General features: G+C 38.5%; 1 protein-coding gene across 1 annotated transcript in view; it reads right to left on the bottom strand.

Moving 5' to 3' along the window:
* Window positions 1-17,914, bottom strand: part of TUT4 (terminal uridylyl transferase 4) — a 3,240,181-nt gene that overhangs the window by 1,578,820 nt on the left and 1,643,447 nt on the right. The window contains exon 15 of the mRNA XM_044086854.1: window positions 15,270-15,356. Coding sequence (XP_043942789.1) covers window positions 15,270-15,356 — 87 coding nt within the window. The remainder of the gene's footprint in view (window positions 1-15,269; window positions 15,357-17,914) is intronic.

The raw sequence follows: 17,914 nt of genomic DNA on the forward strand, positions 1-17,914 counted from the left end.
AAGCAGTAAAAATGTTTTTAGTCCCTTTAGTCTTAAGTCCAAAGACAACCACAAAGTATTCTACAGCTATGTCAAGAATCTCAATGGCAACACTCAGATCTGCTCTGAGCTACAGCACAATGGTACTAAATATACAGAACCAACCGATATTGCCAATATCCTGGCAGATAGGTTCAGTGCTACCTTTACCCCCCTCTCACCCTCCAAAGGGCCCATCTTAATACCGAAAGAATGCAAAGCCCCTGTAATCATGGATGAACAAGTAAAGACCGCACTCTCCAAAGCCAAGAACACAGCATCCATGGGACCCAGACAACATCCCAAGCTGTGTACTGCATGAACTACAAAACGAACTGGCACCCCACCTAAGTACCATGTTAAATCAAAGCCTCACCTCAGGCTATGTGCCTTACTGAATGGCCCATGGTAATGGTTATCCCAGTCCACAAAGGGGGTGCCACCACAGACCCTGGAAACTATTGCCCCATTAGCCTGACGAGCCTGGTCTGCAAGGCCATGGAACATATCATCTTGGAGCTTATAAACAAAGACATAGGTAACCTCCAAACCCTGGACTCCACTCAGTTTGGGTTTGTAAAAGGTAGCTCATGTCTATTAAACCTGATTGACTTCCTTGAAACAGTCACTAGAGCCGTAGACGAGGGCAAGGTAGTGCACACAGCCTATCTTGACCTCACCAAGGCTTTTGATACCATGCCCCACTCTGAATTATAGATAAACTCACTAAACTGGGCATAAATCCCTATGTCATAAGATGGGGCCATAAATCCCTATGTCATAAGACGGGTGGCCAACTGGCTCACTGTCAGAACCCACACAGTAAAAGTAGCAGACTCCAAGTCCAACTTCAGACCAGTGACGAGTGGAGTACCACAGGGTTTGGTCCTGGGTCCTCTCCTGTTCGGCATCTACTTCTCCGAAGTGCAGGCCAACACAGAAGATCTGTGGCTAACAAAGTTCGCAGATGACTGCAAACTGGGAGCCATAATAGAATCACCTAATGATGTAGACATTCTACAAAAGGGCTTCACAGAGACAGATGCTTGGTGTCAAAGTCATGGGCTCAAGCTCAATGCCAAGAAGTGGAATGTCACCCCCTTTGGGAAAAACCTGGTACCCATGAACTACCACATAGGCGGTAGCTCACTAAACACTGAAAGTGTGATAAGAGATCACGAGACACAGATGGACAGTAGTCTCTCCTGTGATAACCACATCGCCACAGTAGTCAGGAAATCCTTTTACATGGCACACCTCATCACAAAAGGGTTCTCTTCTAGAAAAAAGGAGGTAATTGTTCCTCTCTACTCATCCCTCATCAGACCCATTACAGAGTACAATGCCATGTTTGGCATGCATCTCGCAAGACACCTACAACAATCGGAAGGGCCACAGAAATGCCTCACTAAGAGGATTACCAGCCTCAAAAAGATACCATACGCAGGCAGTCTCAAAAAACTCCAGCTCTGCTCCGTTGCACATCGCCTAATCAGAGGCGATCTCTGCCTAACATAAAAAGCTATGTCAAACCCAGAGCTGTTGGACATGCTACACTTAAAGAAATCTCAATCTCTCCGAACTACATGCTCCAGGGACCTAAACCTTGTCACCACAATAAACAGAACATGCTGGAGGGATAGATTCCTGCCCCAGAGACTTCCCATACTCTGGAACAAACTACCCATTCATGTCAAGCAAGGCTCCTCATTGGCCCTACCCCGGGGATCACTTCTGCGGCACTGCTTAACAGGGGCACAGGAAAATAGTTTTCTTGGGTGGTGAAAGTCAGGGAACCTTTTTGGCTAGGCTTATACAGGCCCGAGGGTCGATAGCCTAGTACCTACTTATGAACTTATAAACAGTCAAATCTAGCAGTGAGCAAAAAATTCCTATTAACAATTGTGTAGTCCCTACCTATATGCATGTACCTACAATAGGCACATGCTTCACATTTAACCATTCCTGGGTTCCTTTTGTATAATTTATGCTCTTTCTCCAATATATTTTTAAGTTCGCTCCTTTTCTATACATAACTCTTGGTAGGGGGCCCAACTTAGATTTAAGATCAGTGTCTTCCATAAGGATACACCAGTTCTTTAACAGGGTGCCCCTTATGGACTCACCATAAGGTGTATATGCAGTAATTAAGCTGACAATATATCTATTCTTATCACTATTGTTATTACTGTGCTTTGGCATATTTATGTCAGAACTATTACCCTCAGGGGTGGCAGGGCTAAGCATATGAGCTAATAAGGCTGGTGGTCCAGAATGGGTGAGAAGTGCCCCTCCCTTCTTTTTATTTGGACCTCTTTTAAGAGTCCCTGCAGTAACACTTCTGGATAGCCCCTTCTTTCAAACATTTACTTTAAATTATTGCATTCTGGCATGAACTCTGTATCCAAGGTGATCATCAATGCTGCCTAACCAGATGACCTTTGACTATAGATTTTTTCTGGTATTGTGGATGGCAGCTTGTATAATGTAAAAATGAGTTCAAGTAGGTTTACTTTCTATGAATTTTAGATAAGTAGCATCCCCTTAAAATGTCCTTAGTTAATTTCACTTCCAAATAAGCAATCTTTACCCTGTCAAAATTGGATCTGAATTCCAGGAAGGATGTGTTGGCATTCATCTCATCCACTATTTACTTAGCCGTAGTTTCATCTCCATTTATGAACATGAACATATCATCCAAAATCACTTATAATACACAATTTTATCTTTGATGTTACTTCTGGTAAACACAAAATGATGCTCCCAGAAGGCCATAACTAGGTTGGCAAAACTACAGCCACATGGGGACCCTATAGCTACTCCCCTTTTCTGTAGATAGTATGTACCATTAAATATGAAAACTTTATTCTGCAAAATGATGTATAGTAGTTCTTCAACTAATCTAATTTCATTTGCAGGGGCACCTCTTTCTACTAACACATCTAGAACCCATTCAATTCCTGAATTGTAGGGGATGACTGTGTAAAGGTCTTTTACATCCACAGTCAAAAAGTTGAGCTCTTCTCTACATTCCTGATTATTCATGTCTCTTAAAAATGACCAGGAGTCTTTATAAATCTGGTGTTCCATTGCTACGTATTATTTCAAGATACCATCAACCACCTTAGCACAAGCATATGTGGCTGAATTTCTCCAGTCAATTATGGGGTATAGAGGAGGGTTAGCAAGATTCTTATGAATCTTTGAAGTACCAAAGATAACAGGTGTGATAGGTGTTGATGCTGTTAAATAGTTAAACATATCCAAGTCTGACCACAAAGAAATAAACCATTAATGCAACCTCTTATTTTTAAGTATGCTACATTAAGTTCATTTAAAGACACCATTTCATAACTGTCCTGTTTCAGCATTTCCTCCATTCTACATAGGTTCATAGGTTGGTACTAGGCTATCAGCCCTAGGGCCTATACAAGCCTAGCCATAACATTTCCCTGGCTATTTCTTCCCACACTATTTACTTCCCTGGACCCATGTCTAGCAGGGCGACTGACATGATCCCCGGGATGAATTTCCTTTCTACAGTTCCTACAGTTATAATCATCCTTAGTCATGAATACTAGCCCTTCACCCTTGTCTGGCTTCATGACTCTAATATTGGCAAGCCTCAAAGCATTTAGTTCCAGTACATTTTCATTAGTCATATTCTTTTGCAATCCCCCATGTGCATAACAGCTCTTTAATTTATTTCTATAATCAATTTCCCATATTTTTTCGAATAGTGCTACTGTAGGATGCAAGGATGGGTTAAAAGTACTAGAAACCCTGGTTTCATTCACATTATTCATTTCACAACCATGAAATAAAGGGCCTATGTTAAACAAATGCTTAAAATGTCGAGTACAACATGCGCAACACATTTTAAGTGAACGTTTAACTAATTGACCACTCAGCAACTCAAAAACAAGAGTTTTGAAATGTTTTAGTTAGCCATCACTTAAAAATGCACGGCTTGATGCAAGTACATGAATTCCTTTAAAGAGTATTCCAACTATGATCAGTTACTGTGCTTCCTATGTAGATATAACTCACAAAGAGGATTACCGGCCTCAAACAGATGCCCTATGCAGACCGTCTCAAAAAACTCCAGCTTTACTCCGTCGCATATCGCCTACTCAGAGGCGATCTCTTCCTAACATACAAAGGTATGTCAAACCCAGAGCTGTTGGACATGCTCCACTTAAAGAAATCCCAATCCCTCCGAGCTACATGCTCTAAGGACTTAACCTTGTCACCACAATAAACAGAACATGCTGGAGGGATAGATTCCTGTCCCAGAGACTTCCCATACTCTGGAACAAACTAGCTATCTATATCAAACAAAGCTCCTCATTAGCACTCTTCAAGAAGAACCTTCATGACTGGATGGGAAATAGGAAATTCACACCGGGGATCAGTTCTGTGCCTCTGCTCAACAGGGGCACAGGTAAATAATTTTCTTGGGTGGCAAAAGCCAGGGTACCTTTCTGGCTAGGCTTATATAGGCCCTAGGGCCAATAGCCTAGTACCTACCTATGAACATATGTATGAGAAGTTAACACTAAAAGTAAGTTAATAGTATGCAATTTCACAGTTAAAACTACATACACTAAGTAAAAACCAAGAAATCAGAAAACAGTTTACTACAATAGCAAGCATTTACGGCATGTAATTAGTTGCTTGCATTTGTCAGTATAAATGGAAGTATAGTAAGACAAAGTGTGATGCTTTAGCATACCGCTACATCATGGCAAACACTGGTCATTTCTCCCCTGGTGTTGTAGGACAGCATTATGAGAGTGTGAAATCTCAGAAAGGAAAAGACATGCTCTACATAGATGGGTATCTATATGGTCTAGAAAAGGTATTAAAAGACAATCAGTACTGGTGCTGTAAACTGAAATTGAAAGAGAGCTGTAAAGGTCGTGCAGTGACAAAGGAAGATATATATGGTGAAGTATTATTAAAGTGCACAGGGCATCATCATGCATCAAATGGATGTGAGGTTGAGAAGTATATAGCTTGCTATAAACTAAAGCAGAGTGCTCTTACATGCAGAGACACTCCTGCCCTACTAGTAGATGATGTGTTCACTTCTACATCTACAGAATATACAGCTGCACTTCCAATAAGATGATCTATGTTGCAGCAAATAAACAGCGTTCGTCGTCATAGTGTACGAAATTACATTCCTGTATCCACTACATTAGACACTATTAATCCTAGTGCATGTAGTTTGAAAGAAGGGTGTTTTGTGCAGAAAAGAATGACTGACATCCAGAACAATATACATGTTCTAGTGTTCTCCATTGTGGAAAATCAGTGTGATCTAAGTGTTTCACCTATGTAGTTAATGGATGGTGGGTTTCTTATGAAAGGTAGACTGTGTAGGCAGCTTTATAGCATTCAAGTTTTTTTGTCAGTTGGTGGAAACACTGTGTTCCACTGGTTTTTGCCCAATGACGAAAAAGTCTTATAGATATTACAGTTTCATGTGGCAGTGTCTCTGAGTTGTTGGCTGCGGCTGATCTCCATGTGTCAGTTAAATATATTTTATCTGACTTTGAGATGGCAGCTCCTTGTAGTGTAAAATACAATTTTCCAGATGTATGTCCAAAAGTTTGTCTTTTTCATTTTGTGCAGGCTATATGGACAAAAACTGCAAAGCTTTGGGTTAGCTTGTACGGAAAGTCTGTTACATTTCAAATGTGTGTTAAAAAGTTGATTGTTTTATCATTTCTCAATAAGGACGAAGTGGTACCAGCTTTCTTGGAGTTATCAGAAGTGTTTCCTAGTGAGGGGAAAGAGTTGCTGTCGTACTTTTCTGACATTTATGTGTTGGGCCGCGTTAGGAAACAGAGAACCCAATTGTCATGTACTGATAGATTCCCTCCAATGTTCCCTATAAAGTTCTGGAATGTTTATGAATGAAATGCTCTATCCCTGCAATGGACTCAGAATCACGTAGAAGGATGGCACAGATGTATCAATTGTTTATTAGGCTGGCAAATTTGTGATACACCATCAGTGTTATCAGTAGTAGTTAGGGAACAAAACAAGGGTAACAAAACCAGATTGAATTTACAGTCGGATGTCCTCCCTCCCCTAAAAATTGCAAAACAGTTCTCAGATACGAAAGATTGCAACATGTTCTACAACAAAAACATGAGTACAGTAGATTTCATTTCCTACTTGCAGTTGCGGTTCTTTTGAAGGTGCAACGTGTTACTAAGCTTCACCATCGAGCACAGCTGGTTTAGTTTTGTTTAATTTTAAGAGCACTTTAGTAGACTGATTTACTGTAAATAATTAAATCTTCACATTTAGGGTGCTTTGTGTGCGTGTTATACACATGGTAGAATGTAAAGGAAGTACTGAACTAACGGAAACAGTACGGATGAGATATAGTGGTTAGCATGTAGTTATCCCGTACGTCACTGGGGGACGGTGTTGGCCAAATATAACTTTTCGATCTTCTGATTTTCAGTCATTTTTGTTTTCAGTTACATGTTTGTTTAAAATGTGTCGAGCAAGTTGTACTCGACATTTTAAGCATCCGTTTATCTAACAGAGACCCGAAATAAAAGCTGTAAATTTAACTTACGAATCTAGAGTTTAAAGTGCATCAATACAGTGCCTATATTTGCTTTCTGCATTGGTATAAATGTCAATCCCCTTGCTAAAAGTTCAATTAAATTAGGTTCTATATTCACAGTAGTAGAGTTAAATAAATTAAAGTCACCTTGCTGGTTAGTTTGAACAACAGGATGTCCAGCTGTTTCACTTTGGTTGTATTCCTCACCAAAAGTAACAGCTGCTTCGCTGTGGATGTTTTCCTCACCAAAAATAACAGTCCCATGCTCATTTTCTTCAAACTGTACTTCCCAGTTTGCTATTATCTCAGTTTGTTGTAGCTGTTGTTTTTCCACAATTTCGCCCTCCTTTTGGTGCCTTCTCATTGCATTTGACCGTTGTTGTACGTAGGAACATGAAAATTTTGTTCCCCCGAAATTACACTGATGTTTCTCCGTTGCAAACGCTCACTTTTTCTTAGCTGGCTTGTCTCTTCTTGTTCCTCTGGTTCAATGACATCGCCAGTGACATCACTAGTGGGCGGATCCACCTCAGCCTCCTCATGCATATTAATATTAACAAAGCATTGTGGTTGGTTTACAGGGGCTTTGCTACTCTTGATGGGCAGCCTTGGATGTGGGAAAGCCAGCCCATTAGTGTAGTCATCAAGGTCTCTCTGTAGTTTCTTGATTTTTGTAGCTTTATGTTTCAAAATCAAGGCATCAATGGACTCAAAAGTTCTATTATATTCAAATTTATATCTATCAAAGTCAGTGTTGGTTTTAATGCTATCCTCCAGCATTAACAGTTCATTAAACAGCTCAGCATTTTCTTTTTTATAATTCGATACCATAATTTTCATTATGCTAAGCCCCTGTTGGTTAAAAAATGAAACCAATTCTAAATGAAATTGAGAGTTTGGTATAACCCCCATTGGGCAGGGACAAAACCTTAATCCTTTTGGTACCTGTTCACATTTCAGACATTCTTCTAGGTACACTATTTCCAACTGAGTCTTTCTATATTTAAGCAAACTTGCATCAAACTGCTTCAATACAGTCCTGATATCAGTTCCACTAACCGGTTGTTCGACTGTAGCATTAGGATTATCCTGTTGTAGCCCAAGGGGAAAAATCTTGCTCCAACCATTTCATTAGCTCTGGAACTCCAATAAGCTGCTGTGGCAGTTCATCTCCAGGCAGGTTATAACTCAGTCTTTCATTTGGCTGTTGGTCATGATTAGCTCTATAGGGTAATTCAGTGGTGAATGTTTGTCCCATATGCAAACTAGGGAGTTTAGTAACAGTGGATGAACCCACATCAGATAAGCTCACATTGGGTATTGTTTGCACATTCCTTCTTCCATTAGTCTCATTAGCCAACAGTCTGCCATTCAAGTCACTTATCTTCTGTGATGAACTATGTACAATCCTTGAAAGGTTTGTTATAGATGGAGCAACACTGTTTTCATTCTGTGTTTGTGAGAACAAATTAGGGGTATTAAGTTCACCTTCATTAGCCATGCACTAACAAATGAACTGGCCAGCAAAAAAAAACAACAAATAAAGCACTAATAAAATAAGAAACAAAGGGCCACAGCTCCAAATGCAAACCAAAACTTTAATATGTGAGCGTTTTCATTCACTCAAATCAAATGAACTTCTTCAGACAAATTCAAACAGTAAAATCCCTCCTTATATAACCATGAAATCACATGACCAATAAAATGCATTGCATCACAAGTTTAAAACTGGTTGTTAAAAGGCATATACATATTTATAAAAATATTTACACATACTTTAAAAGACATTTTAAGTACAAAGTGGAGCACAAACAAAAAGGTGCATCTATACAAACCTATAAGTACATAAAATATTGTATTATAAGAACATTCTATACAGAATTTCATAACTTCATTAAACGTAATAAACTTTTAAGCTTGAGTAAACATATAACAGAACACTGCTCATTAAAGCCTGGATAACTATGGGCATTTAAAGTAAGTTGCCACCATATCTCGTCTTTCGAGTAAAAGGGATGTATACCCACCTCTAGGGCTCCCCATCACCTGGTTGATCACCTTAAATTCAAAATGGTGTCCAGGGTTATCCCTAATGTGGTTGGCCAAAGCATTATTTTCTCTGTTTCTATTTATACTATAAATGTGTTCATAGATCCTTTCTTTGTACCTACGATCTTGCCAAGTATACAATGCTTTTAGAGTTACAGTCATATCTAGCAGTGCGCGAAAAATGCCTATTAGCAATTGTGTAGTCCCTACCTATATCTGTGTACCTACAATAGGGACATGCTTCACATTTAACCATTTCTGGGTTCCTTTTGTACAATTTATGCTTTTTCTCCAATATATTTTTTAAGTTAGCTCCTTTTCTATACACAACTCTTGGTAGGGCGCCCAATTTAAAACTAAGATCAGTATCTTCCATAAGGATACACCGCTTTGTGCTTAAAAATTCTTTTAAAGGACATGATGCAATGCATTTTATTGGTCATGTGATTTCATGGTTATATAAGGAGGGGTTTTACTGTTTGAATTTGTCTGAAGAAGTTCATTTGATTTGAGTGAACGAAAGCGCTCACATATTAAAGTTTTGGTTTGCTTTTGGAGCTGTGGCCCTTTGTTTCTTATTGAACTGATGACCAAGCCAGTCAACAAAGTTAATAAACAATCACTCAATCTAGAGAGTATTTTATGAAGCGATTACATTAAGCACCACTAATATTAAAAAGACTACAAAAAAACGATATGAAGCTTCAATGACTTGACATAACAGTGAAAGAGAAGCCAGGAAAACAAGTGCAAGTGGAAACACAAAGAAAGTTCAAAAGACACACTAAAAGTGACTTGAAAATTAGGACTGTTGTCTAGCACTTCTGGAATTCTGCAAAATGACACCTGCCCAGAAACTCAAGGACAGAAGGCTAAGAAGAAGGTTGGCAACCTCACTAGTTCTGCTGCAGCCAGAAACAGTGAAGAATCTATCAGACCAAATGGATCTAGCACAATACCAAAAGAAATACTATGACAGAGGGTCCACAAGACAAACTAGGCTGCTCCTACAAGATGCTATGTGACTTACGAGACTCTCATGACAAGATATACAGCCCAAGGTCATGGTGTTTGGGAAGCTGAGACATGCAGACCCTATCTTGTTCAAATAACAAAATGCCTAAGTCCTGAGAATTAAAAGCAGGCAAAGGCATTTTTATAAAACCAACCAAACCAACTTCCAGGACACAGTTTGTTGCTGATCACTTCACCACAGAAAGGAAGAGACAAGAAAAGTATCAGAATCTTTGCTGCATTTGTAGACTATGTCTGCTAGAAGCATGGCAGACCAACTAATACGAAGGGGCTAAATCCAGTGTAGGAGCAGTGAAGTACACAACCCAGAAGCTATTATCTAGCCCAATCCCTGTCCAAAGGTCCAGATATGGACTCATCGGACTACTTTAAAGAAGCTTTTACACTTCAAAGTTTTAAAACCTCTAATTTAAATGTTTTTGAAATGTTAAGAGTTTTCCATGTAATAATCCATGCCTTTACTCCAAGCAGAATAAGTGTACTGCACCAACAAGATGTGCAATAAAATTGCTTAAGAGAAGGGATGTAATTAAAAGATAAATGCAATGCATGTTGGCAAAAGAACATGTATGTCCATTTGTAAGCAAGTGCATAGGTGACCTATAGAAAAGCTGCATATACTGTACCTCTTGTGTATTGCTGGGCTGAGGTTTTAGAACTATATGCAGGGCACTTCAAAAGACACCTGAGAGGCCTGTCCACTGAAGCAGCAAACTTTTTAAAATCTTTTGTAGACTATCTTGAAAAAAGGAGGAAACTACCTGAGATTATTGCTTACATAAGCAAGGGAGCTATTTAAGCTCTGCAGGGCCGGATTTGTCTTATCTGACAGTGAAATTGACTGAAAAGATATGTTAGCCTTAAGCAATGAAACAGGAAATGCAGAAAGTACAGAGCCCATGGAATAGGAAATCTTTTTACTGGCCTTCTCTCTGCTACGTAAGTCTCTTATTTCTTCTCTCATACAACTCAGTCATCAACCTCCACTTCCTCCCTTCCACTCCAGTATGTCTTCCTCCCTCTTCGCTATATTCCAACTTCTTCCAAAGATTTGTCCTACACTGTATATAGTATGATTGTGACTTTTCCTTCCATGTACAAAGATGCCCTTGTTCAGAATACTTTTACTAAACTGCTTAGCCAATTTTGTATTTTGTAATACCTATATTGCTATGCACCTCTCTGTATTTTATTCACTTTGTCCGTGGATTGAACCTTAAAATGGTTCAGCTGAATCAATTCTCTACACCGGTCAACAAATAAAATAAAATACCTTTTTCAGACTTCTTTGATTGCACTATAAATATATATTTCTAGACTTCTTATCTACTGACTACAGTCTTTTTTTTTCAGTTGAATGTAAATAAGTGCCTTTTGCCTTAACCTGGTAGCTTGCACTTTTTACAGTGTTGACAGTTTGCACCACTGTAGTCAGGTTCCAAAAGAAAAGCATTTTAAATGAAAATCTTTAGGGGTTAATACTAGTTGTTTATTTTTGTTTGTTTTGCGGACAGCTTACAGCTAGCTTCAGATGTCCAGCTTTGTCCTTCCTTGGTGGGATCCTCACATTGGGGGTCACTCTGATTTGTCCATTCACTGGTTAGATCAATTCCTAAGAAAACGAGTTATGACTGTAATGGCAACAATCCTCCCCAGAAGAGAGGAATGTAAAAATTGGGATCATCATCTTTGTCATATGGCAGCCAAGCTGAGATTTTCTTGCTTAAGCCCTGGTTCCCGGATTCTTTGAAATGGTTGCTTGGAAATATCATCTAGATGGGAATACAATGGTGTCTTGAGGGAAACAGACACACTTACATGATAATGCATTCCTCTTTTTGTCCACCCCAAACTCACCTGCCGTGTCAACGTCTGCTTGTTGTGGTTTGAACAGCCATGCCTCAAGCATGTCCCCCCCACACAGGAGACAAGTAGGAAGTTCCTTTATCACTTCCCTCACCCCGCCTTATCACCTCCAACAGGTGCCCAATGTGTTAGTCAAACTTGAAGATTAGTAAGACTATATCCCTGTATGCCAACAGACGTGGCTATAACAACTAATGTCACTGAGGGACCTACATATAGAGGCTCTAGGTTATTAAAAAAATATTAACATCTAAAAAAACAAAGTAAATTTAGCCTCTGTAATGAAGAAAGGTAGTTGTTGCACAGGAAAACATATTTTAAGTGAGCAGGAGATGCTTATTTGTCAAAATACTTAGACAAACTGGTTAAGGCATGCTCCCACTTGACAGATTATCTAAACCATTCACATACCAGCATCAGTGGACAAAAGAATACACCTTTACTGGTGCATACAAGGAAGGTATGGCACTGCTTTTTAAAACAACAGCTGAGAAAAATCTTCACTGATGCATACAAGGAAGTTATGACACTGCTTTTTAAAGTAACAACTGAGAAAAATAACACGTGGGAAGTGAGTCTACTGCTACAATTTATTGTTGCAGTGACTTTGCTTAAAGAAAATATGCTTGACATGAAATATCTGAATGAGCAAAATAATTTTTAGCTTCTTATCTTCATATTTTTCTGAATGCAATGAACAACACAAGACAATTCTCTCCCTAATGTTCAATACAGATAACATTTATGAAAAAAGATTTGGGACACAAGGGATAACCTTATTTGAGCATCTTTGTTTACAATAACACATTTATTCATCAAATTAAAAGTTACAAAACAAAAATGTTTTAGAAGTTAAAAAGGGATCTGTTAAGCCCATACACCCTATGCTGTCACTTATAAAGTGCATGTATATTTCAAAAGAATTGTATACATTTAAACTACAAGAATAGTTGCTCTTGGCCTGTTCCTTCGTATAAAGTACAGTCAGAAAAGGGTACGACTAATTTTCTCAGAAAATAAATAAAAAACAATAACATACCCCCAACAGTTATGCAAAACCACAAGCAACTGAAATTCAAAGTCCACTTGTAACACTAAGCCCCAAAGACAGTGTCAAATAAAGATGGGTCTCTGCAGCACAAGGTTAATTGGAAATCATTCAGCTCAGCAATTTTCAGCTACAGTAAATTGTCCTCAAAAGGCAGTTCAGACATCACATGATAAAAATGTGTATGCATGCAGCCAGTATCACTTTTACATCTGACAAAGGAATAATTATTTGCTTAGCCACATGTACTACAAGATCAAGGTCATTAAGTACCATCATGTTTGTTTATGATATGGACTATCATCTGGCTACTGACTTAGGAATGTGGTCCATTCCCGTCATGGTATTAGAAACCCAAAAGACTTGGAGAAATTAAAAACGGAAAAAAAAAAGAAACATCTTCAGTCAAACATAACCAATCATACCTCTCAACTTCTTTGTGCAAGAGTCAGGGACAAAGGACAAAAGTCAGAGGCAATTTTTAAATATTACTCTAAGTCACTTTGAAAGCTGACAGAATAAAAGCTTTTGCATTTTTTGAATATTAAGAATTATGAAACACTAATGTCTGACATTATTCACTGACTGCAATCCTCAATGATTTACCAGAGAATCAAAAATTATACAATAAAATGTCATTACTATTAAAAAACAAGCACGCTGACTGGACATGCCCAACCACTGTAAGCTGAGCATAGAGAAGTCCGGACGGTCTTTCTACGGGAAAAGCAACATAATGCCATCGGAAATATATACTTCCCTAGAGGAAGAAGTACATTAAAGGTCGTATATGAAGAAGTGAAACAAAATTCTACAACAGCATTTCATTTTTTTCTTTGCCAAAACATTATGTTGTTGCAGTGTTATCCTGTCTTATTTTTAATTAAGAAGGTGGTTTTAAACAAAAATAAGACACGTAAAATTTACATGCTTGCTGATGGCCTCTGCCTTCCTGATGTAAATCAAATGTAAGCAAACAAATTCTGGTGACTGGAGCTATCACTCCACATTTACTGACTTCAGTCCTCAATCATTAGCCAGAAAGCACATATTTTACAAAGGGCAGCCCTAAAATATTAAACAAATACCTGGACATAATGCAAAAAAAAAAAAAATGAACTATTATGGCAGGGGACAGGGAGAGCAACCTTCTGTGTAGCTACTGCTATAAGAGCATGCACAGTATGTCATTTGGGTGCCCCAGACTTCCAAAAGCTGGGAGAAGAGCACTAAAGAATTTTTATACAATGACATTATTTAGAAAAGGTAAGACTTTTTTTAAATAATGTCATTGTATAATAGCAATAATACACTCCTGTGTGTGAGTAAAGCTGGATTTACCAATGGCTGGTTTTGGTTAATTTACTTGGGATTTTGTCCTTGTGATCCAACACCCAGTCATGGATTATTGCAAAAATGTACAACGGGAACAGCAAAAACATGAGGCAAGATCAGGAACAGTTGAAATTGATGTTGCCCATTTCATAAAGCCTTTCTCAAAAATATTTCTAAATACAACCTTCACCTTATCTTTATTTTAGTCTAATGTTTCTTAAAGATATGTGATACTTTAATAATGCAACTTTTTATGGCAGGTAACTCAGTTTAGTCACTAAACCTTTTAAATCTCAGCTATTGCCCTTCTATCATATATGGTATAGCCCCCTGGCACACTTGTTTACTGCCAAGGCTCATAATATTCTCTATGTTTACCTTATATAAAACAATCCAGTACTTATCTGTTTTCGGTTATAGCTGCCTTAACGTTTCTGCCCTCCATTCAGTACATGCATCGGTCTCAGATTCTATATACTTTGAGGATGATCCTACATCACTGTAGGTGCTCTGTAAAGAACAACGTCTAGGATACAGGCACTTGCACAGTATAGTACTCTAATTACCAGGAATAACTAAAGCTGCAGAATTTGTGTTTTTGTATGTGTCTGCATGTATGTCCACATGGTTCCCCTTCAGAAGACTGAAATATTACAATACCGAAATTCATAAGACTGAAGACCAAAATCCTGAAACTGTGATATTTCAGTCTTCTGAAGGGGGCTGTCCACACACACGTGCATCTGACTGTTAACACCTTTATGCAAGAAAAACTATTTTCCTGTCCAAGACACTGTTTGTCAAAGTGTGTTGTATTCAGTATTTATTTAGTGTGTGACAAATGAGGCTAATTTGGGGTAGTTATTGTTTTATGTTTTCAAACCAAGGAAAGAACAATGAGCGGACACTCAATTCAAGGTGTAAACAAAATGTAGTAGGAAAAAGTTTGAGAATAAATACTGCAAGTTAAACATAAAATAAACAAATATACAGAAGTAAACTCATCTGCAGTCAACAATATACATGACTTGCAAGACATGATCAACAAACACAAAAACACAAACATGGACATTACAGGACAATCCTTTCTTCCATAAGCAATTCCAACCCAATATTAAGTTTTCAGCCTTTATCATATGACAGCTAGTTTGTGTTGTTCTTTCCTCTACTCTTTGCCAAACACTCGCAAGTAATTACCACTATAATTAAAGCCACAATGACTATCATCAAACCAGAAGACCATCTTGTGCATTTTCTAACAACGAGCTGTAAATTGCAGTCTGTAAACTGGGTAAGTAAAATGATCAGTCATACAAATAAACTTACCACTGAATTCCTTTCGAATAAATCTTTCTAAACTTGTCACGATTTGTTCTCTGCCTTGTTGTTCAAAAAAGGTTGGTGCCAGTTCATCTTAAAAATAAATAAATAAAAGCTTTTCAGTAAAAAATTGCAGAATGTAAACAACCAACACTAAAGTTTAGACATGTTATTGAATACACAAGGCATGCTAGTGAATACTTGCTACACTTGAAAACCGTAACAGGGATTTTTAGTGTGCACCCAACTAACAAGATAATTTTTCTATAAATTTACCATGTTTTAAGAAATAAACAGTGCATTCAACTGAACAATGCTCTCTTTGGCCCAGAACAGTGCTCCCTGCATCTTGTTTAAAGATCAAGCACACTGCCAGTGTTCTCAGTTTTTTAATACTCACCAAATGACATGATTTACAGGAAATTAATACGACAAACTGGTGGGTTCAAACTCAACAAAATATATATATTATTTATAATTAAAAAGCTGTCCCCAACAATGTTTCGAAAGACTGCTTATCCATGGGGATCCACTCCAGACCATCCAACTCCAAATTCTTCAGATATGGTGAACAGACATATATAACACGCAGTTTAGTTCAAAAAGATATTCTGAAATGGATCCAAAAAGAAGAAAAATTCCAATGCAGTTTCAAATACACTTGTTACTCCTATAAGGACGCTGATAGTACATATAAGGCAATACAACACTTGAAAAATGGGTGGGTTCCTCTGCCAAAAGAAGGTGTACCCTAAGTTGTACAACCAAACTAATGAATACATGCAGAAAAAACAAGGAAGATATTATTTCCCCTCTGTTCTTCCTGTTTAGGATGAGACTATCTCATCTCCTTGACATAATCCTTTGCATCAAGGTTGCCTACTTCTTGGTCTCTAGCTCCTTTAATCAATGGTCATATATTCTTTTCTGTCTGAAAGTGCATTCTCAAGCTACTGTCTGATCAGGACCCTGTAATGTGGAAGGAAGTACTAACTCATTGTTTCTTAAGTCTACCACCATATATATACACTTCGCATTCTGTTTTTTATAACTTACCAGTCACTCTGATCTTGGTGGTCCAGTTCAGGTGTAATCAAAACCTCCAGGTACATTTTCTGCTCTGATTCCATCAATTCAACTCTCCCAGCTTCATTTATTTGCACTAAACCTCAACTGCCAACTTTCTGCTCACTTGGTCAGTCCTTCTAAATCCATCTCAAGACTACCCCATCCGACTTTGCTGCATCCATCATTCTGTCATCAACAAAGGATTGATAGTATTCGCTATTCCTACAGACACGTCCAAAATAAACACCCTGATGAGAGCTGGAACAACTGCAGAAACCTTGTAGTACTCCACTAGTCATTTTTCTGACCTCCTCCTCCTTACTACAGCCCTCTAAGCCCTACCTTTTAACCATTCAGCAAGCCAGTTCTTCAGCCTTGGTAATACCTCTAAATTCTCCAGACTGCCTAGCTGCCTCCTATGGGACTGAGTCAAACTCAGGTAGACAGCTCCTACTAGTACTCCCCTGTCAAGATCAATGGGTATCCAATCATATAAATTTGGATCAGGTTTCATTTACACCTCAACTTTTCCATGAATCTGTACCTGTTGCTGTCCTCAAAACTTGTCCTCTAGAAACACTACCAACCTTCCTCTCAGGATTCTCTCCATGATCTTTATTGCCACTGTTGCTACAAGCTTGTAGTTGACTGTATTTTTCCAGCGCCCCCTTACATGAAAAGTACCATACTTGTGCTTTCTAGTCCTCAAGCATTTTTTTCTACTAGCCATAATTCTTCAGAGAGTCTACCACCACATTAGATGGATTTGTGAGGACTCTAGGAGGTAGCCTATATGATTCTTGTGGTTTATGCTACCTAAAGACAGTCTGTTCCTTTCTTCATATACTATCTCTCTATTCTGGTGTTTGTCCACTGTTCTTCCTGGTATGTCGTGCCTCCTTCCCAGCATGGCATTGGCCTTGCTTTTATTTAATGAACAGCTGCAATTCTTTTCAGTCTCTGTGAGCTTGCTCACATCTGTCTGACCAGTTCTGTACCTGCCCTCCTTATTTTGCTATGTATCTAAAAATGCCTTTTTTCCCTTCTTCACCCCTCTGGTTAATGCAGATTCATCTTTCACTTTTGCTACCCTCAACCCCCTTGTGTTGTGCCTTTTCCATCACTTCACCCCTACTTTCCCCTCTCATAGGCCTTAAAATCATAACTTCACGTTATGTAGCCACATCAGCCTTCTTTTATTTGTCATTTACTCACATTTTTATACATATCCCTTAGTACTCCATCTCTGAGTTACTCTCATAGCTTGTTTGCACCTTCATTTGCTGCTAGATTCCTACTCATCCCTAATATTTTCCCCAGCAGTGTAATTCACTATTCTAAAATGCTACACTGCTTCCTCTCTCTCTCTGTATTCTTCTGTAACCTTTACCATAATCTAAGCTACCCAGTGACATTATCACCCTAGCTTAATGGTACCTTAACCTGGACATTCATAGCCCCCCTGTAGGACAGATTGCCACAGCAGCCTGCAAAACAGTCCTGTCTCACCTTCAATAGAGAAGGATGGGGGGACAAATGGATTGGATTCACAAGAAAGAGGCTTAATAGTAAGCAGGCATGGC

This window comes from Protopterus annectens, chromosome 10.part0 (assembly GCF_019279795.1).
Source record: "Protopterus annectens isolate FY-2018-M chromosome 10.part0, PAN1.0, whole genome shotgun sequence".
Taxonomy (NCBI): domain Eukaryota; kingdom Metazoa; phylum Chordata; order Ceratodontiformes; family Protopteridae; genus Protopterus; species Protopterus annectens.